This window comes from Octodon degus, unplaced genomic scaffold (assembly GCF_000260255.1).
Source record: "Octodon degus isolate 3935 unplaced genomic scaffold, OctDeg1.0 scaffold00060, whole genome shotgun sequence".
Lineage (NCBI taxonomy): Eukaryota > Metazoa > Chordata > Mammalia > Rodentia > Octodontidae > Octodon > Octodon degus.
This window is the reverse complement of record NW_004524636.1, coordinates 2,581,457-2,607,190: the sequence shown is the minus strand read 5'-3', so window position 1 is coordinate 2,607,190 and position 25,734 is coordinate 2,581,457. Positions and strand designations below refer to the sequence as shown.

General features: G+C 52.3%; 1 protein-coding gene across 1 annotated transcript; it reads left to right on the top strand.

The window, feature by feature from the left end:
- On the top strand, positions 1–24,897 carry Adra1d (adrenoceptor alpha 1D). Its single transcript, XM_004634273.2, has 2 exons — positions 1–2,132; positions 22,137–24,897. The coding sequence occupies exons 1-2, from the start codon at positions 1,019–1,021 to the stop codon at positions 22,727–22,729; spliced, it is 1,707 nt and encodes a 568-aa protein (XP_004634330.1). The 5' UTR covers positions 1–1,018; the 3' UTR covers positions 22,730–24,897.
- The last annotated feature ends 837 nt before the right edge of the window (positions 24,898–25,734 follow it).

The window sequence follows — 25,734 nt, the reverse complement described above, 5'->3', positions numbered from 1 at the left end:
GAGTAAAATAACATTGCAAAAGTTGGTACTATGTGGATCACTGTGAAGTGGGTAGAACCCCAGGGCTGCACTCACACAGACTCTGGTTCCTGGGCCAGTCAAAAGCAGCCCTGGCCCAGCACGGGCTTTTGGCCACTTCCAGGACTCTCCAAGCCACGGCGCTGGGCAGGAATGCCTGAGCCCCTGCCCAGGTAAGTGGCCGGCGAGAAGGAAAGAATAGCGGCAGTTCCTCCAGGTACTATTCTCCGGAGGCAAGGCGACCCGCCGCGGCACTGCGCGGTCTGGTCCGCAGTCCGCAGAACCCGGGCACTTGCTGCTCTCTGGCGGCCGGAGCGGGAGCCAGGACCTGGGAATCGCGCCTTCTAAGCTCTGCGCGCCCAAGGGCAATCGGCGAGTGACCAGGAGGCTGGAGAGGGCGGGAGGAAGAGGGACGCAGCTCAGAGCAGTGGAGGACGAGGCCCAGGAGAGCGGCGGGAGGGGGCGCGAAGGGCACCGTGAGGGCAGAGGACCGGCGCGGGCGCCCGCTGCGAGGCGTAGGTGGCTGCTGCGGGGCCGAGCGTCAGCCGCAGCCCCTCCGGACCCTGGCACCCGCGGGCCCCGCGCGCAGCCCCTTCTCCAGTGAGTGCGGCCCCTCGCGCCGGCCGTCCCCTCCTGCCTCCCGCGCCGCCCCTCCTCCGGCCCGCCTCCCTCGCCCAGTTGGGAGGCTGCAGTGGCCGCTACCGGCACCGTGGGTCCCGGAGCCGCCGTTCTGCCCACTCGCCCCGGCGCTCTCTGAGCGGACCACGGCCCGGCCCCGGCTCTTCGGTCCTGCTCTTGACCGGCCCTGGGGTCCCCGGCTGCTGCCGGACCTGCCAGCTCTGACCTCGGGTAGCGGCTCCGCGTCCCCAGAACTTGGACAGGACCCCGACGGAGCAGCGCAAGTGGCTGGACCGAAGCTCTGCAGCTATGCCCGCGGTCCCCTCGCCTGCCCGCCGCTCGCCCAGCGCCCCAGCTCTGCCCCCGACGGCTGCGCGTTGAGATGACTTTCCAGGACCTCCTGAGCGTCACTTTCGAGGGACCCCGCCCGGACAGCAGCGCCGGGGGCTGCGGGGCGGGCGGCAGTGGGAGCGGCGCGGGCAGCACGGCGGCCTCAGAGGGCCCGGCGGTGGGCGGCGTGCCTGGGGCAGCGGGCGGAAGCGGCGGCGTGGTGGGCGCGGGCGGCGGTGAGGACAACCGAAGCACAGCCGCTGAGCCTGGGGGTGCTGGTGCGGGCGGAGAGGTCAACGGCACGGCGGCCGTCGGGGGGCTGGTGGTGAGTGCTCAGGGTGTGGGCGTGGGCATCTTTCTAGCGGCCTTCATCCTCACCGCCGTGGCGGGCAACCTGCTTGTCATCCTCTCCGTGGCCTGTAACCGCCACCTGCAGACAGTCACCAACTACTTCATCGTCAACCTGGCCGTGGCCGACCTCCTGCTGAGCACCACGGTGCTACCCTTCTCAGCCACTATGGAGGTCCTGGGCTTCTGGGCGTTCGGCAGGGCCTTCTGCGACGTGTGGGCCGCCGTGGACGTGCTGTGCTGCACGGCCTCCATCCTCAGTCTATGCACCATCTCCGTGGACCGGTACGTGGGCGTGCGCCACTCGCTCAAGTACCCAGCCATCATGACCGAGCGCAAGGCGGCAGCCATCCTGGCGCTGCTTTGGGCTGTGGCCCTCGTGGTGTCAGTGGGGCCGCTGCTGGGCTGGAAGGAGCCTGTGCCCCCCGACGAGCGCTTCTGTGGCATCACTGAGGAGGCGGGCTACGCTGTCTTCTCTTCCGTATGCTCCTTCTATCTTCCCATGGCTGTCATCGTGGTCATGTACTGTCGCGTGTACGTGGTCGCGCGCAGCACTACACGCAGCCTCGAGGCCGGCGTCAAGCGCGAACGTGGAAAGGCCTCAGAGGTGGTGCTGCGCATCCACTGTCGCGGGGCGGCTCCGGGCGTGGACGGGACGCGCAGCGGGACGAGGAGCACCAAGGGCCACGCCTTCCGCAGCTCGCTGTCCGTGCGCCTGCTCAAGTTCTCCCGCGAGAAGAAGGCGGCCAAGACTCTGGCAATCGTGGTGGGCGTCTTTGTGCTCTGCTGGTTCCCCTTCTTCTTCGTCCTGCCGCTCGGTGAGTGACCCCGCGGGTTCAGCCCTGCTCTTCCTCCCCAGTTTGTGATGGTGCCTTCCTGGCAGGTGAGGATGACCCTTCACTTGACCCCGGCAGTTGATTTAGCAACTTGCCTGGTCTCTTTGTAAGAGAAGAGGGGCTCTTTGTACTTGCGGGTTTCATTTTACAGGGTACTTCGCTGTCTCTCCCTCTTAGTTACCTTTGTAAACCCTGGCCTTGTTTTATGTTCCCAACTCTGACTACTAAAAGAGTTCATGAAAATCAATGCAGACATCTGCCACTAGCATGTGGTCAGCAGTATCTGTGACTCCTACATGTAACCCCTGCCAGAAGCAGGTTCAAGGCGTTGGGCCGGTATGTGTGCATCCCCGAGCAGCGGCCTGGCCAGGCACCACCCACATAGGCAGACACCAGGGACTGCCAGGTGTCCCCAGAACACTTCCGGTTGGAGAGTGACTCCAGGTTGCTATTTATAAAAAGCCTCTGGGCCTTGCTTCTGAACCTCCTCTGGGCTGAGGAGGGCTCTGAAGGTGTTCCAGGAAAGGGAGAGGCAGACTTTCAAGTGAACAGTTAATTTGTTATCATGACTTCTTTTCTGAGTTCATCTGTATTCTTGGGACCTTTCCTGGTTCCTTCACAAATTGCCCTGCAGTTCCAAGATGTGGAAAGCTGTTCTCAGGGACTTCTTTCCACCCCTAAATCCCCTCCTAGAAGCCCTGGAGCAAGACTTGGGGCTGGACAAGCACAGGAGGAGAAAGAAACTGCTCTCTGAGGACATTTGCCCTGTATCACGTTCCCATGGCCCTGCCACCTTGCGAGGCTGAGTCAGAGAAGAGACAGTGGCCTCCCTCCTGCTACCTACAGGCCCTCTCCACACAGCCGCCATGGTGACCTTTATACATTATGCATCAGATGTGCCACATGGCTCCCAAGTCTCTCAATGCCTCCCCACTGTCCTGGGAACAGAATGCAGCTCTCTCCAGGACCCATTGAAGGCGGCCTTCCCATGTGTTATTGTCTGCTCCAAAATGAGATCCATGCATATTCACATAGAACCAGGACCTCTGTCTGCCTTGGTCCTGGCTACTGCATGCACCTGCCTCTCCTCCCGTCCGCTCCTGGTTCTGTGCCAAGCCCTGGGCTATCTCTGGGCCTTTGCATTTGCTCTTCTCTCATCTGGATCTCTCCACCCCTACATGGCCTCCTCTCAGTAGGGTAAGGCTGTCATCCCTGAGTCCACAGCCCCCACAGCAGCACTTTGTGTGTGAGGCGCAATAGAATGCTGTAGTAAGGTCATGAGCTCTGCTGCCAGATAGGCTGTGTTCAAATCCCAACTCTGCCTCTTACTGGCTGTGTAAGCTTGGAAAGAACACTTCATTTCTCTGTGTCTGTTTCATCACCTAATAATGGTGGTGATAGTCAGACTGAGTGATCATTACTTCCACCAGTGTGAGTGGCCTGTGTGAATGTGACTGCTGTACTAGTGAGTGCCAGGTATACTGGCATCCAGCTCAGAGTAAGGAATGAGCGAATCCTCCACTTAGAAATCACCCGGCAAAGGCTGCTGTGGGAATAGAGTGTGCAGTGCTCTGAAAGCAGCGCTCTTGGGGATAGGACAATTAAGCAGTTGGCACCCCTCCCCAACTGCCTACCCAGCCGGGAGCCGCAGCTCCTCGCACTCCACCCCCCAGCCCTGCTCCCGCCTTGCCCAGATGTGGCCCACTCCTCCTCCCCTGCGCCTGGTTCCCACAGCCTAAGCAGGATGCTTGGCCTGTGTATAGAAAGCTGCTTCCCTTTCTATTTTTTATTTTAACTTTTAAAATTTTAGTTACAAAATAATGCACAACTGAGGAGGCAATACTCCAACAAGCCCTCATGAACCTGTAATCACCCTTCCTGACAGATGTTAACATTTTGCCATATTTGCCTTAGATCTGGTCCTCTCACTCCTTCCACAGGAACAAACCGCAGCTGCAACTCCCTGTCCTCCTCCTTTCGCCTCTCGCTTGCCTCCCAGGAGCGAATCTGCCATTCATCACCTGCACATATCTATGTATATTCTTGCTGCAAACACCTACATTCATAACAAAGTATAGCATTGCTTTATGTGTTCTTAGGCTTAGACCAACGGCACCTGCTGTATATATCATCCTTCAGTTTGCATTTTTCACCCAACATCACATCCTTGAGATTTATTTATACAGTGCTGGGCTATTCTAACAGCAGCAGTACCTCTGAGAGCATTCCATGGTGCCTTGATCCAGTCTCGTGATGGATGTTTGGTTTTTTTTCACTTTTCACTGTTAATGTCAGTACTGCAAAAGGCTGCTTCTGCTTTTAAGGTCCAGATCACATGACCCCTCTTCCAGGAAATTATCCCTAAATTTCTATGACCTTGCCCTTTGCTGGAACTCACAGCTGTTTGCCAATCCCTACACCTCTGACTCCCCTTGCACATGGCACAGGGCCCTTGTGCCGGCAGACATGGCATGGGTATATGCATATGCAAAGTCCAGCTGTACACTTGGGTTGTATACCCAAGGGCTCAGGGCTGCGCCGAGAACTGAACTGAGTGGAACTGGCATTAATGAGCAACAGGACAGAGGCCAAGCAAGGAAACAGAATATTCCTGTCTGCCCTATATGACTTTAAGGGCAAGGAGTGGGGGGGAGGCTGCTTCAGGACCAAGAATGGCTATGTAGGAAGGGAAGGGGAAGGAGGTCCCAACACCCCCAGGCCTGGAAGGAGGGTGGCTTTGAAGGAACTAGAATGCTCTGAGCAGTAGCCTTTTGGGGATTCTGTCACCAAGAGGCTGACATGTCTTGATATGGAGGTTCCCGTGTGTGGTGGTACGGATGATGTGGGGAGCTTGGACAGAGTGGACAAGGATGGGATCCTTTCACAAGCATGGGGTACAGTCTCCCAGAAAAAGGATAGAAGGAGAAGAGAAGAGAGGGACTAGGGACAGAGCCTTGAGAGCCCCTGCTTTGAATCCAGGAGGCAGCCAGGAGGGGCAGGGCAGCTGCACAGGTGGCCCCTCCCTCCTCACAGTTCCTGGTGGCCTGAGCAGGACTCAGAGCAGGCTGCTGCTCCTCACAGGTCCTGGTGGCCACAGTGGATATGACAGCCATCAGAGATGGAAGATTTGGGAAAAGGTAGTGTGTGTGTCTGCAAGGGCCACAGACCATGGCCTCGAAGGCACCCAGGAGGCCACCACTGTCACATCTCCCCACACAAAGCTCATAAGAATCAGAGACAGCAGCTGGTGAGTAGTGCCAACTGCCCAGAGGTAACAAAAGCCTTAAAAAAAAAAAAAAAAGACCTTGAGTCCTAGAGGGGCATTGGCAAAGCAGGCCATGGACTGCCTTCCATCTGTAAGCCAAAATGCTGTGGTTCAGACCAGAGAGTTGTCCTGAGTTGTAGTGGCCCCTGGGGACACAGACACCAGGTATCTAAAATTTTGAAGGGTCCAGAGGTACTGGGGATCATCTTCCATATTTCTGGTTGCCCCAGTTTCCCCCAAGGAGGGAATTCAGAGCATAGGTTTCCCTGAGACTGACAGAGGGTCACAAAACAGCAGCCTTCTATGTCATCTGTTTGATGCTATGATTCCAGGCATCAGGGAGCTGCTGGGTGCCAGGGCTATAAGGGGACATGTAAAGGCCCCCTCACCTCATGAGAGTGCCTCCCCTGCTCAACCTTCCATGCTGATACCAGCTGAGCCATCTGCTCCATGCATAGCAACTACATGTCCCCATTTCCCTGGGGTTGTCCTACTTTGCACCTGGTGACTTGTGTGATTACAAGTAGTGCTCCCCTTTTGGTCTCAGAGGTGTTTCTGGCTGGCTAAGAGAGAACACAGACGCCAGTCCTGCAGTCCTGCCCAGGTTAGACACATGCTCCCAGCTCAGGAAGCTGGTGTTGGGCTGGGTACCGTGGAAAATCACAGGAAGCTGTGCAAATGGTCCCCTTCTCTCCAGGCAGTCTGTGGCCTGCTGTCTAGAGCAACCCAAATCTGCATTGTCGGGGTTGTGGGGGGGGCAGTACTCAGAGTCACAGCCTGGGAATTCCTGGATCAGGGAGGCCAGCACAGCTGCAGTGCAGCAGGGTAGGCTGGCCAGAAGTGGACCTGACTAAACTTCTGCACCTGGGACACTGGATGCATAAGTATCCTCTCCCTAGTGATCTAAACCAGTCATTTGGTGTGGACATGCAGGTCACCTTCCTGGCAAGTGAGAGAGGGATAGGCTGGACCAGAGAACTCTGTCCCTGGCAAGCACCCATCTGCAGAAGAGCTTCTTACTCTTGCAGGGGCCGCCAAGGGCCTCATCTCTCCTTGGTGTCTTCTTGGCAGCAGTACTCTTCTGTGTTTGGCTTTGGCCTGCCTGGCCAGTGTTCCCCAACCAAGCCCAGAGATGGTACTATCCTGCAAGACCTAGACACATGCATGCCAGCCTCACTGGCCTGTCATTCCAGCCTGGTCCCCCAGGCTCGCACTTACAGTTCTTTTATGAGAAGCAGAGCACTGAGCCTCACTGGCCTCTCAATGCCATCAGCCAGGGCAGCACCATAGCTCAGAGCCCAGGGCCCCTCCCAAATGTACTGCAAGGTGTGTGCAGAGGCTGTGGTATCAAAAGTCCCTGTACAGTCCAGTCAGTGTCCAGGACCCTGCTCTATCCAGTCACAGGCCACATCTGGACCTCTCTCCTGTATTTCTGGTCTGCCCTGTGATACTTCAGTGGCCACAAAGACTGAGTTATCTAGCGCTTCTCAAACACTTTCCAGACTTTCCCACAACACACTGCCCTTGTCAGTGGTCAGTACCTGTCACAAAGCCTGAGGGCCAAAGGAACTCACTGTGTGGAACAGTGGCCATATGGGTGAGGGGCCGCCGACGTAGGAGACCTGTATGTGTAGTCTGTAAGAAGAGGGATCAAGAGATGAGGCTAGGATCAGCCAGAGAAGAGAGAAATAAGCTGTGTGTTGTAGACTGGATTATGGTTCAATGTGGAAAAATCACAAAATACTGATGCACACAACAAGAGTGAATCTCATGACCTTTATACTGGGCAGAATAAGCCAGATTGGAAATTTAAAGCATATGTACCATTTGTGTAAGGAGGTCAAAAATAGGTAAAACTAATCAATGACAATAAATATCAGGGTAATAGTTGCCTGTGATGTGTGTGTGTGTGTGAGAGAGAGAGAGAGAGAGAGAGAGAGAGAGAGAGAGAGAGAAAGAGAGAGAGGTGGTGGGTGGTACCAAATGGAAGCCAGTACCAGCCTTCTGTAAGGCTGGGAATGTTCTGTATCTTGTGCTCTGGACAGTGACTACACTGATACATACATATGTAAAGTTAACAAACTGTATGCTTAAATGTATGCATTTACAAACTTAACTGTCTGTCAATTCAACTGCCTTAATTAGACAAGTGAAGGCAAGAGAGAGGCTAAATCATTCTGTGGGACTGGTATCCCATGTGGGAGGCATGCTGTGGCCATCTGGAGAGAGTGGTTTAGGCAGGTGTGTCTGATTGTCGGCCAGGTGCTAAAGGACCTATCTCCAAACTCTGTGGTCCTGGATAGGCATCTGCAGATGCAGAGAAGGAGGAGGAGGTGTTTTCTGTGGCGGATGCTCAGCAGTGACATCACTGTGCCTTGGCCTAAAGTCCTACCAAAGGGGTTGATACTAAGTTTCCTATCTACGCTTTTGTGGCCCATAGTACATAGTAGATGCTCTATAAATGTGTACGGGAAAGGAAGCAGTGGAACCCAGGACCTCTTCACATCCTGCCATGTCTGTGGTCTGGGTGGCAAGCACAGCTCTGCATTTATTTACTTTATGGTGGTATTACGGTACTTTATTATTTGTCTGCTTAATGTGAGTTCTATTCTCTTAATGTCATGTCAAGCATGTATATAGTATTATCGGTAGAAGCAATGCTGTACTCCAGAACTCAGACATCTTTCTGGACTGAAACTTTATGCCTGTTATTAGCAGTTCCTATAAAGAATGCAGGACCACCACTCCACTCCATTTTGACTGTGCAGTGGATTTGACTGTCTGGTTACTTGATCTAAGTGGAATCATGGAGCACTGTATTTGTCCCGTGATTAGCTTGTTTCATTTAGTGTAAATTCTCTCTGTTAAAAGTCAGCCATCTTTAATGTACTGGGTTGGGCGTTGATGTTTTTAATCATAGAAAGTTCCAAACAGATACCTAGTAAAGAGCAGCATAGTGAAGCCGCATGAACCTGTGATCCAGTGTCTACCCAAAGCTCGTGGCTCATCCCAATCCCTATCCATTTTCCTACCACTATAGTTTATCTTTTTTCTTTCATTTAGGTATTTGGTATAGGGTCTGACTCCGTAGCTTGGACTCATAGTGATCCTCATGTTCTCAACCTCCCCAGCACTGGGATTACAGGCATGTGCCACAATGCCCAGACTGTGTCACTGGCTCAACGTGCCCTAGGAGCAGGGCTGGTGTGGTATTCGGAACCAGGGATCGAAGCATAGTCCCTGAGCTTACTAAAGCAGACTCTTAGTCCACTGAGCTATCTCACTAGCCATCGTAGTTTATCTTGAAGAAGAGTCCAGACACCATATCATTTCATTTGCCTATTTTTCATTATGTGTTTCCAGAAGATAAGGTCTTTATTAAAGGATCCATCATAATGCATTAAAATAACTGTTTAATTTCAGATATCTACTTAGTGTTCAAATCCTCCCCCACCTCCTACTTTGCTTTTTGGTGAAGAAGCCAAATTGCTTATCCCTGGACACATCCCAGTTTGGAGTTTCCATCCCCACAGTGCAATTTGCCATGTGACTTTGTTCCCTGTACCTCCTGTGAACTGGTTCGATAAGATTTTGTTTACGTGGTTTGGACAAAAATCCTCTTTGGTGATGTCAGGATTGTTCTGAGTCCTGGTGCTGTCAGCCTGATCTATCCTTTATGAACTGATCCATCAGCTTTTCGCCTGCTGGCTTTAGAAGCTATTGGCCTGAACCTTAAAGTGGCGATATTCTAATTCTATCATTTATTCACTGAAAATTTAGGGGGTTTTAATAATTTTAAATTTTAAAAATAACTCACAATTAGCTGTTTGGTTGAAGTAGTGTCTAGAGGGGAAGATAATCCTGAATATGCATGCTCCTCATTATCTATCGGGAGAGGAATCAGTGCTCCAGCATTGTTTCCAGAGGTAACCACTGAGGAATGTTTAGCACCACAAAATGTCATAATTTTGAAATAGCCACATTGCTGTGATATCTTCTAGACATCACTGCTCCAGGTCTGGCTGGAGGGCACCCATTCAAGTTGGCTGCTGAGACCCTTGGCACAATGTGGAGAATCTTGTTTTCTGGTCTGATGAGACAGTTCAGGCTCAGCTTCAAAAGTCCTGGAACTGGAATTAGTCATTTCTCTAATGAGCCCTGTTCTCTTTGGAGACACAATCTGAGCTTTCATCTGTTTGTTGATACTGAATTGGTCAGTAATCCAGGGGACGGAGGTAGAAAATACATTTTATTTTTTAGAAAGAAAAAAATATACTAGTGCCTGGGGGTGGGGGGCTTTGGTTCTTCTAGATCTTTCCTCTTCTGAGGATCTTGTTCTCTGCCCAACTCCTGCTATGTGTTCCAAACATTCAGTGAACTGCTGATCACTGCCTCATTCATTAAAGATTGAGTATTGGGTCACAAGATTTCTTCCCCAAGTTCACCTCTACCCTGGTCATCAATGTGATGTTATTATACTGAGGCTGACCTATCATGACACCTTCATGTCCAGATTACAGTCACCTTCCTCCCTCCCTCCTCTGAGGGCCAGGGTTGAGCCCACATGCCCACTTTATCTCCCCCCGCCTCCACATCATCAGTGAATCTCTGCCATCCCAGTCCATCGCTTTCATGCTCCTTCCTTGGTTCCCATTGACATCTATGTAGTCATCAGCCTCATCCAAGGCTCTGCTTCCTGTCCCTCAGGTCACCTGTGCCTCTCTGCCCTGCCCAGGCAGTCCATAATCCATCATTCATCCTCTGTAGCCCTCTTAACTCCTCCCTTCCACCTGCTCCTGTTGGCCCCATGTCCTGAATCCAGAGTTCAACACTTGGTAAGCAGCAGTTGCTAGCAAGAGTTGCTGGGATGGGGCTGAGTTGTAGCATCTGCCCATTTTCATGATGTAAATATTCCCACTATGGTCAAATTCAAGCTATCAAACATCAGCCAGCATGTGTGATTCCAAAACTTGAACAACTAGCTGTCCCAATCCAGTGAAAAACTAGGGTCTAGCTGAGCACTTATTGAAGAAAAACCACTTTCCATAGCCAGGGCTCTGCCTGAGCCACCCTTGGGATACCCCAAAAGTCCTGCAGGCTCCCTGTCAACTCTGACTATCCCTCAAAGCTCTTTGTGTGCTAAGGCATCTTCCTAGCAGCCGCTGCTTATCCCTCTCCTGAGAGAGAGAGAAAGAGAGAAAGACAGACAGACAGACAGACAGACAGACAGACAGACACAGACAGACAGAGACAGAGACAGAGACAGAGCAAGTGAGCCAACAGTCATATTTAGCACTTTTTTTTTTTTTTTTCTTTTGGTCTCGTAAGGGGCTCACAATCTTTTTTTTCCCCCATAATTTTATTGAGAAACAAATAACAATGAGACAGTTTCAAACCAAATTGGTAGGACAGTTTCAATAATTAACATATTGCATACATTCTTCCTAGTGGTTAATTGCTGTACAAGATGTGGACATGATATCCTATTTACAAACACTATTAAAACAAATCCCTCTGTTCATTAAGAGAATGTAACTATATATCTATCCTAACCACTTTGAATACACAGATACAAAATGGACATTCATCTGTAGCCCCTTTTTTGTTTAGTTCTGTTATTTGAATATTATAGGTGTATAAACTCAGCAAAATATTCTAAAAGAGTCCAGTAGCCCATAATAGTATTGGATCTTCCGTTTGATTGGCAGTGTCAGAAATTGGTGACCTGAGTCCCCCACAGCTCAACATAACAGCATGACTTTACTTCTTATACTTCATTTTTATACTTTTCTGCTGGATGGTTAAGACCAAAGTAAAGCAGGACCTATGCAACAAAAGTTGTAGCTTTTGGGTCTGATAAGGTCAGTGAAATCTGCTCAGGATTTATCCTGAGATCCTGAACCTCAGATTGTAGAACCTTTGTCAGTGTCAGCCATGTGGATGAGTCACAGCCATTGCTTGGCCAATGTGCTCTCTGTGAAAGTAGCACTTTCTTAAAGGCGACCCTCCCTCAGCCCAGCTCCCCTCCCCCCCACCCCCCCACCCCCACTCACCTTCTCACTGTGCTCTTTCCTCCCCTTTGTCTCCTTTTTTCCACTCACCTCTTCAGAGACCATTCTGACCTTGATCTTTCACCTGCCAGCACACCTGGGCCGTTCACCCGGCTGTCGTCCCCCCTCAGCCCTGCGCTGTCACCAGTGGCTACAAGGTCCTCACACTGAAGGGCTCTTCCAAGCCTTCTCATCCACCCCCATCTGTCAGCTGGCCCTCTCTCCTCCGGTCTCTTGTCATCCCTTCCATTCCTCCTCCCCCAATCTTCAGGCTCTGCCTTCTCGGCCTTCCTAGGATGTTTCTCTCGCAGCAGATACGTGTTTACCTTTCAGGCCACATCCAGCTCCTGAGGTGCCAGCAGCCCCTCCGCCTCTCTGTACTAGTTTTATATTACAGCTGGAACAAATTACCGTAAGCCTAGTGGCTTAAAACACTGTATTTTCTCCCACTTCTAAACGTCAGCAGTCCTAAAAGCAGACTCTCTGCAGAACCAGGTAGAGGAGAGCATCCGCTTCCTCACCTCGCCCAGAGCCAGCTGCATGGTGCAGCTCATGGCCCTTCACCCCGCCTCACGTGCTCGGACCTCTGCCTCTGAGTCTCACCCCTCTCTCTGACTCCGACCTCATGACTGCTTTCCCTCCTGACCCTGTAATTGTTTTGTGCCCTCCTGTGCAGTAGGGGCTCATCTCCCCATCTCAAGATCCTTAACCACATCACATGTACAAAGTCCTTTTCTCTGTGGAAGGTGACATTGACAGGTCTGGACATCTTGGAGACCACTGTTCCACCTGCCGTACTCCCTCACTCTGACCATGCCGACTTCTTTTCCTGACTTACATTTCTGTTCCCCCTACCAGCCTGTCAGTGCCCCTGCCTTTTACATATTGGCAAATGGCACCTCAGTGCATCCTCTGGGGCCCAGAGGAGGACAGTGGACCTCCCTTCCTCCCCTTTTCACCCCTGGTCAGTGGCTCCAATCTGAATATCTCATCACTATGTGTCATTGTTCCATCTCCCTGTCTCACCTGACTTAATTAATCAATAAACACATGCACCCCATGTGCTAGACACTTGGTCCTCCTCTAGGTCTTGTGAGGTACATGCTCTCAGATCCATTTTACAGCTGAGAAAACTGAGGCATAAGGAGGTTCAGTAATATAACCAGAGTCCCTCAGCTCATAAGTGCCAGAATAAAAATCAGAACTCAAGTATATGTTGCTTCTTGCCTGGGTCAGAGGATGAGCTGGGGCCAGGGTTAAAGGTCAGGCAGACCATACTTTCCACTTTCAATCTTTCCCAACCCTTCAACCCTGCACACATCCCGCACAATCCCTCGTGCCCTGGATGCTGGCCATGAGGAGGACCCAGGCATAACCACTGAAGGTGACTGCTTCTTGTGTGACCTGATCCACGTGGACTCCAGGCACACAGAGACCCTGAGCCCACCACTCAGTATCCCTGTCTCCAGGCCCCATGAGGACTTACTTGCCTTTCCTCAGTTTGGGTAGAAACCCAGGAAAACAGGACACCGTGCTGAGCACCAGCGTGGGCCTGGCAGATACTGTCCCGGGCACTACTTGGCCTCCCAGACTGTAGGCCCTGACTGGGAAGCTTCTGTTCTGCTCCGACCTGGGACCCATTTGTCAGGTGGCCTCAGAGGTAAGAGGTTTGGGCTGGATTGGGGTCCAGTGTGGCTAAGCATGAAGGCTATTTGGCAGAACCATGCTCTTGGTCACTGAGAGCTTGGGTGAGATTAAATCAAGAAAGACCAGCAAAGCAAATGACAACAAAGAGAAGACAGAAAGGGGACAAAGAGGAGGAAGTAAAGTGGAAGGAGGAGAGGCAGGAGTAGACAGGAAATGGACGGCACCCAGGGTGTCCTGCAAGGAGGCAAGGAGACGCTGGGGCCCCACCAGCCAGCCTCTGTGGCCAGGCCAGTAATTCTCTGCCAGCCCCCAGGAGCCCAAACATCCTGAGGCAGTCACAGGGCACAGAAAGCCCTCTTCTGTCCATCTCGAGCAAGAGGAGCCTGCCAGTAACCCTTCACCATGGAAAATTGGCAATGCAAGGCATCTGTGAGTTTTGGCTTAGCACAGCTGGCCCGGCACTCTCAGCCACTCTTCTGCACCCTCACAACCCATATGAGCTCTGGCTCCTGTCCAGGCTCTTCTTCCTCACAGCCTTCCATGACGGCTTTCACTTCAAAATGGCCTCTTCCCTTTCCATCCCCCCCCCCTTGATCCAGCCACCCTAACTTCCTGGCTGTCCCTCTGTCATGATTACTGTTGTCTCCTTGCTGAGACAAAATCCCCAACACCCACAAGTTAAGGGAGGAAAGGTTTTTTTTAGCTCACAGTTTGTAGAAGTTTCAGTTTATGAACTGGCTGTGCTGGCTCCAGGGTGGCACATGGCAGAAGGGCAACCATTCATGGTGGCAGAAGACAGCAAAAGCAGCAAGAGAACTTGACAGCGTATTTCTACACCTTTTATCTTATCCAGTTTGGCACTGCCGGGATTAGGGCCAGTCAGTGGACTGATTTAATAATCACACATCCTTAATCCCAGCATCTCACCCTCTAGATCCAGCCACATCTGAAAAGTCCTGTGACTGCAAGAGGCTTTGGGGTGACCTCTAGACACAAACCGTAACACCCTCCTATTTGGCTTGTGCCCTGACACCTCAGGATCTTTCTTCATGCCCCCGCCAGTACCTGGATTCTCTTTCTCACACAGATACCTGACTCGCTCCCCATGGGGTCCCAGGCTCAGCTCCAGGCACTTTATTAGAAGTCTCTCTCTAATACAGCAAAAAGGCCAGATCTCGAGTGAGCAGCTAGAGAAAAAAGGGGAGCTAGGAGGGGAGTCTGGGGCTAGATTCCTTCTCTCGCAGCCCTGATGAGAGGAGACCGGAAGATCTGTGGTGAGGTATTTTAACTCCTCTTTATCTTTCAGCCAGGGGGTGGTATACCGTGGATAGAAAAAGCACTAGTGGAGGAGGAGGGAAGGAGGAGGAAAAAGGGAGGCTGTATACAGCCTGAGGTTTCATGGGCCAGAACACTATAAGCGAGGCTGGCTGAGAGCTCTGACCATCTGCCAAGACCACATTCCCTGCTGCTGAGGCCAACAGAGTGCTGTCAGTCACAGTCCACCCCTTGGCTTCGGAGCTGTTTGTCCTCACAGGGACACAGCCAGTTTGCTTAGCTACAGCCAGGTCCCTCCCTGCCTCACCCTCCTTCTCAGAAGCTTCTCCTGGGCCTGACCATTCCTGTTCCTTAGGAGAAGGAACTGGCCTGTAATAATCCAGTCTGTAAACAACCCTCTGCCTCAGTTTCCCCAATGATATGTGACAGGCACACCCAGCCAATGTGTTACTTTGCTACACAGGAAAGACCTGGCCAGCAGATACCTGGTACCCTGGACACTAATTAGACTCTGACCTGTACACCCCGTGTTAGTCAGCTTTGCATGTCCGTGTGAATACCTGAGCTAACTAACTTACAAAGAGAGCGGGTTCATCTGGCAAACAGGTAGCGAGTTTCCAGACTGTGGTGGCTGGCTCTGTTGCTCTGGGCTGCAGTGAGGCAGCTCATCATGGTAGCTGTGCTTACAGAAACAAAACCGCTCACCTCAAGACTGGAAGGTAAAAGAAGAAAAAGGAAAGGGCTAGGTCCTATTATCCTTTTTGGGGACACAAGTGGCCCAAAAGCCTCTCACTAGGCCCCTTTTCTTCACATTGCCAGCACTTCCAAATCACTCTAGGACACTGTTCCTAGGGTCTCTGGGGATACGACAGCGTTTAACACACAGGCCTGTGGGGGACATTTATCCCAGCTGTAGCCACTTCACCTTGGGGAGCAGAGGAAGGCAGGTGGGAACAGTCATGACTGCTGACAGAAACTCAGGCCCTGAGAGAAAAAAGACCAGGAGGCGTGTGTGGTGATTTCCCACCTGTGACCTTACCACCTGCCCTCAGAAGCAAAAAAGGCAGCCAACCCACCAGGGCACACACCAGGCCCATCTGTTCCAGCAAGGGGCAGAAGAGTTGAGGTAGTGACTAAGGAGTAATCCCTGGGTCAAATGTTGGGCCCAAGCAACAGAGCTCATAGTACAGTGGCACAGCACCTGCCTGGCAAGTGTAAGGTCGTGCGTTCAATTCCCAGTAACAACAGCAAAAAAAGGAATATCCACTCACTTGACAAGTCTCTTGCGTCAGGTGCTCTCAGGAGGCCCGTGGGAGGAAGGCAGAAACTTATTGGCATAGAAGGATAAACCCAAAGGCCAGCTGGACTCCCTCACCCCACCTAGGACCTCTGGAGCAAAAAGTGCAGCACAGAATTGTGCCACTGGGGGGTGAGGGGCCTGGCCTTCCTATACCCTCATCCATCTGTCACCACGTCAGCAGTGGCTGCCTCTTGAGGCAGCTATGGTCTTCAGAACTGTGGAGCACAGGAGTGACAAGATCTGATCACATTTTTTTAAACGTCATTCTAGCTGCTGGGATGGGATAAGACCACGGAGAGGGTGAGAGAGGCTGCCAGTGGTCACCCAGCAGGGGGCGAGGTGATGGTGGCCCACACAGTGGGAGGGCACATGGAGCCAGGTGAGATCTGTGTCCTCTGGGACTCTCCTGTAGCCACATCGGCCTCATGATTGCTCTGCACATTTATCAGGCCCTCTCAGGCTTTTGCATTTTCTGTTTCCTCTGCCTGGAATGCCCTTCCCGCAGACTCCCCTGATTCAGCATCTTACTCAAATACCACATTCTCACCAGGTCTTTCCTGGCCACCTTCTTCAAAACGCTCCCCCAGGCACACTGAGCCAGCCACTGAGACTGGCGGTGGTGGCACACACCTGTAATTCCAGTACTGGGGAGGCTGAAAACAGGAGGATTACTACAAGCTTGAGCTTGTAGTGATCACACACACACACACACATCCCTGTCCTGTCCTCCTTCCTGACTTTAGTTTTCCTCCTCAGCATGCTTTCCTCCCTGATACCCTTGTACCTCTTGTTGATGCCACTCATTGCCAGTCTTACCAGTTACACACAAGCATCACACAGGCAGGGAAAGTGAGGGTCACCAGCATGCACCCATGTATAGATGTGTGTCAGACAGCTGGACCAATGGGTCTGGAACAGAAGAGCTGTCTGAGCTGGGACAGAAATGGAAGCAATGTCACTCTGAAGCTCGTCCGTAAAACCGTGAACATAGATGACATTGCCAGGAGAATGCAGTGAACAGAGAACACTAGGCTGTGTGGGGAGAGGGCCGCAAAGAAAACTACTCACAGGGTGTAGGAACAACCACAGCAGGGGCATCCTGAGGGCCACAGGAGAGATGAGCAGAACCTGAAAGGATGGAGCAATGTCAGAAGGCTGGGGGCCCTGTGGGTGGACAGGGTGTGGGGAAAACAGTGGGTGACTGGAGATGTGCAAGTGGGAAGAGGAACAGCAAGTGCCAGCTGGAAAGCATGGTATGAGCGGGGCTGTGGTGGGATGCCAGCGTTGGTGGCCTGAGCAGGGGGAGGGATTCCTTTCTTATCAAGGAGGAAGTGAGGTAGGAGGCTTAGGTGGGTGGTCTAGGAGACAGGAGAGGAGGCCAGCTGCTCTGGATAAGAAGGGTGGCAGCCAGGCACTTAGCAAGCTGGGAGAACAGGACAGGGAGGGGAAAGAGCTTCCAGGAGGGAGCCAGGCACAGCTAATGTCGGTCCTTCGAGTGCTCAGGAAGTCACTTGTTCTTCCAGGTCAGGGTCTGGCTGGATGAGTCCAACCTAAGTTTGGAAGGATGTAGATGTGGGAAGGCAGAGGAGGGAAGGAGTACTGGCCAAGCTGAGGAGGAGGGAGGTGCTAGGAATCCAGGAGCTGGTAGAGGGTCCAAGAGCAGATGAGGAAGAGAGAGAGCAGGCAGCTGAGGCTGGCTGTGGAAAATGGGTCTTAAGGGAAAAAATGAAATGCTCAGGCTTCCATCTTGCAGGGACCCCCACCCCACTGCCAGGCTGGTGTGTGGAGAAAGTACTGTGAGCAGAAGGGACCAGAGGACAGACAGGCACTGCAGGTAGGCAGGATGGTGACTTGGGCCACGCTGTACCTAGGAGGTAGAGAGAAGTGGAGGGACTCGGGGACTGTCAGGAATTGGAGTGCATGAAAGGCAGTGTATTGAACAAGGAGAAGAATCCATCAAGGGATCAGGCATCCACTGTGGGCAAAGCATTTAAGAGCAGAACAAGCAGAAAACCAATCTCTATCTCCAGTGATTCTGCCACTTAGAAGCAAGAGGAGGGGTGCATAACTGGGATAGGTCAAGAAGGGACAGTACCAGGAAGGCTTCCAGGAGGGCGTGCCCTGGGAGCTGGTGCTACCAGGTATGGAGGAAGGGCACCCAGAACCACTATGTGCAGAAGGTGAAAGCCCAGACGGGGAGCCTGGCATGGCTAGGGACAGCCCGAGATCACTGTGACCACATGGCTTTGGAGCACAAAAGCAAACATGAAACTGCAGAGAGATGCTGGTGCCATGGAGAAAAGCAGGTGGTGTCAGGGCCTAGATGGAGAGGAGGGAGCTGCAGGACGGTCATCCCATGAGGCCTCCTTTTCAAGGACAGCTTTGCTATTTTTTGTGTGTGTACCGGGATCAAACTCAGGACCTCAAACTTATCAAGCAGGCACTTATGCTGCTGAGCTATTGCCCCAGCCCTTCAAGGACAGCTCTTAAGATCAATTTTTATTCACTGGAATCTGCTGCAAGCAGGATTGCAGGGCACGGGCTATAGGGGAGACCTCACAGTGGCCAAAAAGAGGGCTGCCCAACTAGAAAGACCGGTTTTGGTCCTGAGCCCCCCACCACCACATGCCCACTGAGACTTTCCTATTGTCTTCATCAAAGATATGTTGCTATGACAAAATAGCTGAAGCCAGGTACTTTATAAAGAAAAGAGTTTATAAAGAAAAGAGGCATAAGTGCCTGCTTGATAAGTGTGAGGTCCTGAGTTTGATCCCGGTACACACACAAAATAGCTGAAGCCAGGTACTTTATAAAGAAAAGAGGTTTATTTGGCCCATGGTTCTGGCAACTGAAACGCATGATGAGAGCCTCTGGTATGTCACATGTGGAAAAGAAGCAGGAAGAGAATTGGCTATGCACAAAGGAACTAAGTGTAGTTAGTGACCTTGCTTTAGAACAGGTAACTCCCATGAGACGTGTTCCAGTCATGTGAGACCCATCCCAGTCCCACCAGACAGCATTAACCCATTCATGCGGTTGGAGCCCCCTGCCTAGTTGCCTACCACTGGACCCCTGTCTTAATGTTTCCACTCACACTGGGACCTGCCTGTGGCCTGCCAATCTTTGGGGGACAAACTGTATCAAAACCACCTCGCACATGAGGTGTCTCAATACCTGCCAAATGAGTGAGCTGTGTTTGCATCCTTGTCCCAGGATGTCTGAATAGAAGCAGGCAAAGGTATGTGCTGGTAGCTGGGAAGAGACAGGGAGATCAGGCAGGAGAGGCAGCTGGGTGACCCAGTAGCCAGAACTCCAAGGGACTGGACCAGGCAGAAACTGGTAATGGCTGCGGAGGCGTTTGTCTACTGATGCCCCACGGCCAGGCAGGTGTCCTGGGCAGCACCCCTTCTCAGAAGGCTTGCAGCAGTTCCCCTTCCCAGGTTTGCTCGTGACACACAATGTGGGGGGAGGGAAGCCCACTATCCTTCGTCCCCAGAGATCCCTGTAGGAGGCTGTGTACACTGCAAGAATGTTGAGGGGCAGCACTAGGGGAAGCAGGGAAGGGGGGCGGGAGGCTGGAGTCCTCTGGGCTGAGGCAGTGTAAGCCTCAGACTGTCACCTTTGAGAAGAACAGGAGATGGCATTTGGGAGCAGCTGTCCACAGAGTCTGGAGCTCAAGGCACAGATGTCGCCATTTTCTAGGCAACGTGGCCACAGAAGGCAGAGAGCCAATAAGATAGATGTCTTCAGCACCCCCTTGTACCCCAGACTTTCCGTGCATATAGGCCCACTTCTGCCTGAGCACCTACCTGCATCACTGTCCCAGGGACTCTGCCTGTCCGTATTCAACCATCCACATCGCAGGCAGTGTGAGTGGAAAAGAATCAAGACCCAGAAGCAGCAGCACAAAATAATGTGAAAGTGTAAATAAACACCCCACCTCCCTTCCCCACTGGCAGGGCAGCTCTGCCCCTCAGGTCCTGCACCACCACCTAGAGCGCCCCTAGTGGGAGTAAGCCCCAGCTGCTGCCGTCCATAGCAAACTCACTAACACACCTCGTAATTGGCTTCCATTTGTCCTCGTAGCTTTTTCTCACATGAGGTGTCTCAATACCTGCCAAATGAGTGAGCTGCATTTGCATCCTTGTCCCAGAGACGCTTTCTTGGAAAGCCCAAAGTAAGACAAAACTTAGTTGGCAAGAGTTACTTTCTTTGTAAGTAAGAGCCCAAGGTAAGGTCATAGTGGGAACGTCTTAGGGCTAGAAGACTGGACTTGAAGTCCAGCTCCTTCGTGTGTAAGGAATATCCGGTTCATAGCAGGCTTTGCACAAATCAACTGAGCGCAAATTAGAATGTCAATGCTCACAATAAGACCTAGGCTGTGCTATAAAATGCCCTGTTGCCCACCAATCTAAATAAAAATGGAGCTGGCACCAATGCCCTTTGGCCAGCTTCAGACTCACCACTGGAAATCAGTCCACTGACTTGTCATCCTGGGCTAAATATAAAAGAATCGCAGCCTGAGTCACAAAGTTATTTTCGGAACTCGGTTTGACTTTGCAGCCATTGAGGGATGCTGTTCTTAAGGACCACCTTCTTAGAAGCCTGGGCCCACTCTGGTGGTCCCCACATTCCAGGGACTAGACCACCCATCTCTCAGGGAAAGTGAGCTCCTAGACACATCCTAACTAATGCTCCAGCTACCCCAAACCCCACTATGTCTCAGCTCTTGGTTCTGGACACTTCTTAGAGGTAGAAACAATCCCTTCCAAGGGCTGTGTGTTCCCCCCCACCCCCCTTTGTTTCCCAAAGAAGGAAGAAAGGGGTAAATCAAAACCAGTATATTGTTGCTACCATTATTGTATTTGGAGGGGGCTTGCCAATTAGGTCAGTTGTTTGAAGCGCCACTTGGGCAAACCCAGTCAGGCAAAGGGGACCGCGGTTTGATCCCCAGCTCCAAAAGTCATAACACACATGCACTTAAGGCAAGCTGAACTAGCCAAAAAAAAAAAAAAAAAAGATCCATTATCGTGTTTTTGTTTTTGTTTTTGCAGAACCAGGGATTGAACTCAGGCCTTGCACTTGCCAGGGAAGTGCTTATTCCACTGAGCCATCTCCCTCCCCCCACCCATTATCGTGTTTTTGTTGTAATGCTGGGGATGGAACCCAGGGCCGTGTGCACACTAGACTGCATTCCACCATGGAGCTGCGCCGCCAGCCTCTGTGATTACTTTCAGGATAGATTGTGCCTTTGCAGCTAGTCCTCCTTTCTAGAAACATGACTTCTTTCCAGTCCTTGGTGGACAATGTCAGGAGACAGGTTTACAGAGAGCAGAGTCCTCCTGGCACAGCTGCGATTCCATGCCTGGGACTCTGCTGCCTCAAAGCCAGCTCACAGCCTCCCCGACCACACAGAATGCGGCAGTCTGACTGTCCTGCATTCCAGCAGAACATGGGCTCTATGTTTACTGAGTCTTAATTCTAGGCCCTGTCTCTTATCTCCTTAAAAATATTCATGGCCCCTACCTACCCACAATAAGAGCTGAAGTCTCCAGTATTTAAGGCCTTTCATCATCTTTCCCCAGTACAACTTTCTGAGTCTACCCTGCAGCATATTCCTTGGCATGCTCTTGCCCACCTGCCCCTCCCTCCCTTCCTCTGCCCCTTTCCATCCTGCTGACTCTTGTCCCTCTGCCTCGGGCTCCTCCCTGTATGTACATACTGAGCACAGCTCCCAGCTCCTGCATCAGTGACACCTTGTTCACACTGCCAGCTAAGGACCAAGGTTTTAAGTGTCCTCACATCTAAGAGCCCAGCACAATGCCTGGACTGGTATATACACCGGTCAGCATTTAATGTTGATTAAATGGGTTCTTATTTCTTCTGTGCTAGGGATCATCATGACTTTCTTCTAAGTATGTTTTCAGAAGCATAAAACAAAATACAAAAGACTACAAGTGAAACTGATTTTATTGAAGAAGTTGTCAAAATATTTTCACGAGCAATTTGTGAGTTGGTGTGAAATGAACTTCCAAAGCAAAGCATTAAACCAGATGTAGTGGTGAGTTCTAGGGCTGTCGTTTCCAAGTAGTGGAGTGCATAGAGGACATGTCACAACATCTGCAATAACCGAATGGGAGAGGAAGATCTGCAGGAACTGTCAGTACCACACCAGCTCTGTCCGACAAAAGCAGCACGGCCTAACTCTACTCTGGTTTGTTATCTCCCCTGGTTCAACTTCAGGGAGAAGTGAGTAGATGTGGCGATGCCTATTCTTCCCCAGTGCACCTTCATGGAGCTCCTGACTTATGAGGGAACCCTTAAGGGGGAATCCCTTGACAGCACCTGGTGGATGGCTTGGGCTCAGCTCATGAGGGGTAGGAGGCTCACCCCTCTGTGCTCAGGGCTCCCGGCTGGAGCAGCTAACCCCGTGGGTCTCTTCCCAACAGGCTCCCTGTTCCCGCAGCTAAAGCCGTCCGAGGGCGTGTTCAAGGTCATCTTCTGGCTGGGCTACTTCAACAGCTGCGTGAACCCACTCATCTATCCCTGCTCCAGCCGCGAGTTCAAGCGTGCCTTCCTCCGTCTCCTGCGCTGTCAATGTCGCCGCCGCCGCCGCCGCCGCCCTCTCTGGCGCGTCTATGGCCACCACTGGCGGGCCTCGACCAGCGGCCCGCACCCCGACTACGCCCCCAGCCCGGGCGCCGCGCCTCCCGGAGCCCCTCTGGCCCTCACTGCTCCCCTGGCCCCGGGCACGCCAGAGGCGCGAGCCGCGGTCCCTGGCCGGCGAAAGCTGCCCAGCACTTTCCGCGAGTGGCGGCTGCTCGGGCCCTTCCGGAGACCCACGACGCAGCTGCGCGCCAAGGTCTCCAGCCTGTCCCACAAGATCCGTGCCGGGGGCGCGCAGCGCGCAGAGGCTGCTTGCGCGCTGCGCGCGGAGGTGGAGGCCGTGTCCCTCGGCGTTCCCCAGGATGTGGCGGAGGGCGCCACCTGCCAGGGCTATGACGAAGCGGACTATACCAACCTCCGGGAGACTGATATTTAAGGACTCCCGAGCTAGGCTGAGGAGAGTGCGCGAGGCAGGGCTCAGGGGCGTTGTGGGGAGGGAGGAGGGCTTTGTTCACGAGGCCTTTGTAGATCAGAGACTCGGAAACCGATCAGGTGGTGGCTGGACTTTGGGGGTGGAGGCTTGAAGGCAATCCTGGGGCCCTCTGCTGGACACAGGTGTCCAGATCTCTTTTCCTAGGAAAAAGGACTAGGAGACCTGTGAAGTCTTTGGGTCCTGTTTCTGTTTGAGAAACTGCTGGTCGGCCTGGCCTGGAGCCCGATCGACAGGCAGCCCTAAAATGGCCAGGCAGCCTACCCCTGCCCCTGCCCATGCCCCTCGGGAGGAAGAACACGGAGGCCTTCTCGCTGCCCCCGGGAAATGGTCAGTGGAGCCAGGGGGCCTCGGTGGTCACATTTCTCCTTACTGCCACCCAGAGGAACCCCTTGCACCTGTCACCAACCACCTGCAAGTTTTGATGGCCTGTTAGACGGCTGACGTACAAGCCTGATGTATTTCCCCTGGGCCCACTCCCCCTACCCACACCCCCAGCTTGGCCCTGCACACCCATCACCGGCCCTGCTCCCTTGCTTCCCTCCAGGGCCTTACTGTTTACACTCTGTACATAGCTCATTGTGCCTGTGTCCATCACTTCTTGCTGGGATTCCAAGCTGCCAGATGGGGAGAGCTTTATTTGTCATTTTGAAACATATTTATTGGTAAGAGTACTTATATTTTGTCCAAACTGTGCAAGCTATTCCTCTTTAGCTTATATTCCATAAAGCCTTTCTTTTTTTCCTAAAAACTTTATGCCAACAGAATAGACTGGGTCTACATTCACCTTTGTAGTTCCAATTTCACTGTCTTTAACTGATGGCTACTATCCTTTGGGACTTCTAGTAGAACCAAAGGACTTAGGAATCTTGTTGGCTTTTAAATTTTGCATGATCAGTCTTGGGAAACAGCAATTATAAGCACAAGTTTTCCCTTTGTCAGTCTTCCCACATGCAGCTCTGATGCTTGGAGGGCCTCTCCGAGGAAGGTGGCCATCAGTTAAATGGGTAAATGTTATTTTACATGAAAAAATATACAAACCCAAGTTGACAAGTATACAGAGGTGTTGTGTGAAGCCATACCTGGGAACCAGGCTTATTAGCTTTGAGTAACACCTCACATTCCTGGGGACTGTAGGCAAGTCAGTTTTCAGCTAGATGACACCAACCACAGGACTGTGGCCAGGGAGCCCAGGGGAGGAGAACTGGATAAACAATGCCCCAGGGTGACTAGGTTTGTTCTGAAACTGGAAGAGCCTGCTGCTAGAGCCAACACAGACAAATACTGTGAGCCAAGCTTCAGGACCTGTACCAGGGAGGAAGTCAAAATGAAAGGTCACAGCAATTTCAAGCTCTTCATGCTAGTTTCAGGAGGATGAAAGGGCAGGCAGTAACAGGGCTTGGAAGGGGATATTTTACACACAGGTCTATGACAGGGTCTGCGTTTGGTCAGGGAAATGTGTGGCAGGTGCTGGAACCATGCTGAGCACTCTAAAGAGGGCCCCACTTTGGGGTATAATGGCTGCCACAAAGCTAGAAGTTAGCTTTGGCTGTCTTTTCAGAGGCTGAGGCCGTCAGTCAAGCCGATGGTCATGGAAAGGACAAATGCCAGTGGCAAGTGATTTGACATTGGCCTCTTGGGTAGGGGTAACTCAATCTGTTTCAGTATCAGTCTTGGGCTTGAGAAGACTCCCTGGTGTCTCTGGATGGGCTTCCACATGCCACAATAGGAGAGTCGACAGGTGGAGGCTTCATTCAGAAGGTTTGGGGGGCCTCCCTGCCTATAGCAACTCGGTAAAGTGGAGGCAGGGGTATGACAGCTTGCTCAGCACTGGCTTCAAGTTCAAGTCTCAGTCCTATCTCCAGACACGGGGACTCTGCACATAGTTGCCTTCTCCAGTGTGCGCCACATCAGCCCCTGAGCCTGCAGAAGGTGAGGGAGGAAAGGGGGCCCCAGAGAGGCCATGAGGCAGCAGGAGCACCTGGGACCTTGTTCTGATAACCAATAAAGCCCTGCTGCTGATCTTGCTCTTAGGACTGAACAGGATCACAGAATGGAGGGAACCTCAGCAGCCTTTCTGGAGGGGGCAGGTGTTGGCAAGTGATTTGGGGAACTGAGAGATAAAAAAATTCACTGCACCCTTTCCTGGCTCCCCAGCTGCCTTAGTCCCCCACTCTTAGGGGGGTTTAGGGGGGTTCCCTGAAGGTTTTTTAAAAAAAAAAAAAAAAAAAATGGAGCCATTGCCTTCAGGGAGCAGAAATCCCTTTACATGATCTTCAAGGCACAGGGGCCTCCAGGAGTCTCTGAGCAGAAGTGTGGTCCTGAGAGGTGACCAGGACAGAACCGAGCTTCCAAGGATGGTGGCATCTGTCAAAGTCACTCCACTATCCTTAGAAAGCCTCACTCCTGCCCCCACCCAACACCCCAGGGGCAGTCTGCTGGGTTCCTGCCGCCCACCTTGCCTTGCTTCCCACAGTCTCCTACTTTTACAAGTCACCTGGGATTGTCCATTTCCTTGGTCTCCTCCCCTGCGTCTCTGTTACAGTCCACATTGGTGGCTTGTGGCCAAGCTACTGGCTGTAATCCAAGCTGGTGGCCACCCCTGGCCTCCTGAGGGGGCCACTCCCTGTCTCTGGGCCATGCCCCTGGGTTCTTTTCTGATCTATTGACCACACTCTCTCTGCCTCCTCCAAGGGCTCCTGGCCCTGACCTTCAGTGTTCCCTGGGGTTTTATTCCCCCTTTTTCAACTCTCCACATAGACTCATCCACATCCACTCGAGCATAAATGGCCCCCAATAGACTGTAACTCTGTGTGTGAGCCCCTGGTTGAGTCCCAGCACCTCAAATACGAGCCCTGGGGCAACAGGCCTCCTACAAAGCACCTGGCCCTGTCCTGCATGCTCCACTGTCCACCTATCAGAACCTTCTCATCCTCCCAAGACTTTCTTTC

Bases quoted from the DNA above. Each gene is read 5' to 3' on its own strand.
- Adra1d (XM_004634273.2), top strand. From the start codon at position 1,019: ATGACTTTCCAGGACCTCCTGAGCGTCACTTTCGAGGGACCCCGCCCG. The intron at 2,133-22,136 runs GTGAGTGACCCC...TCTTCCCAACAG, and splicing joins CTTCTTCGTCCTGCCGCTCG to GCTCCCTGTTCCCGCAGCTA.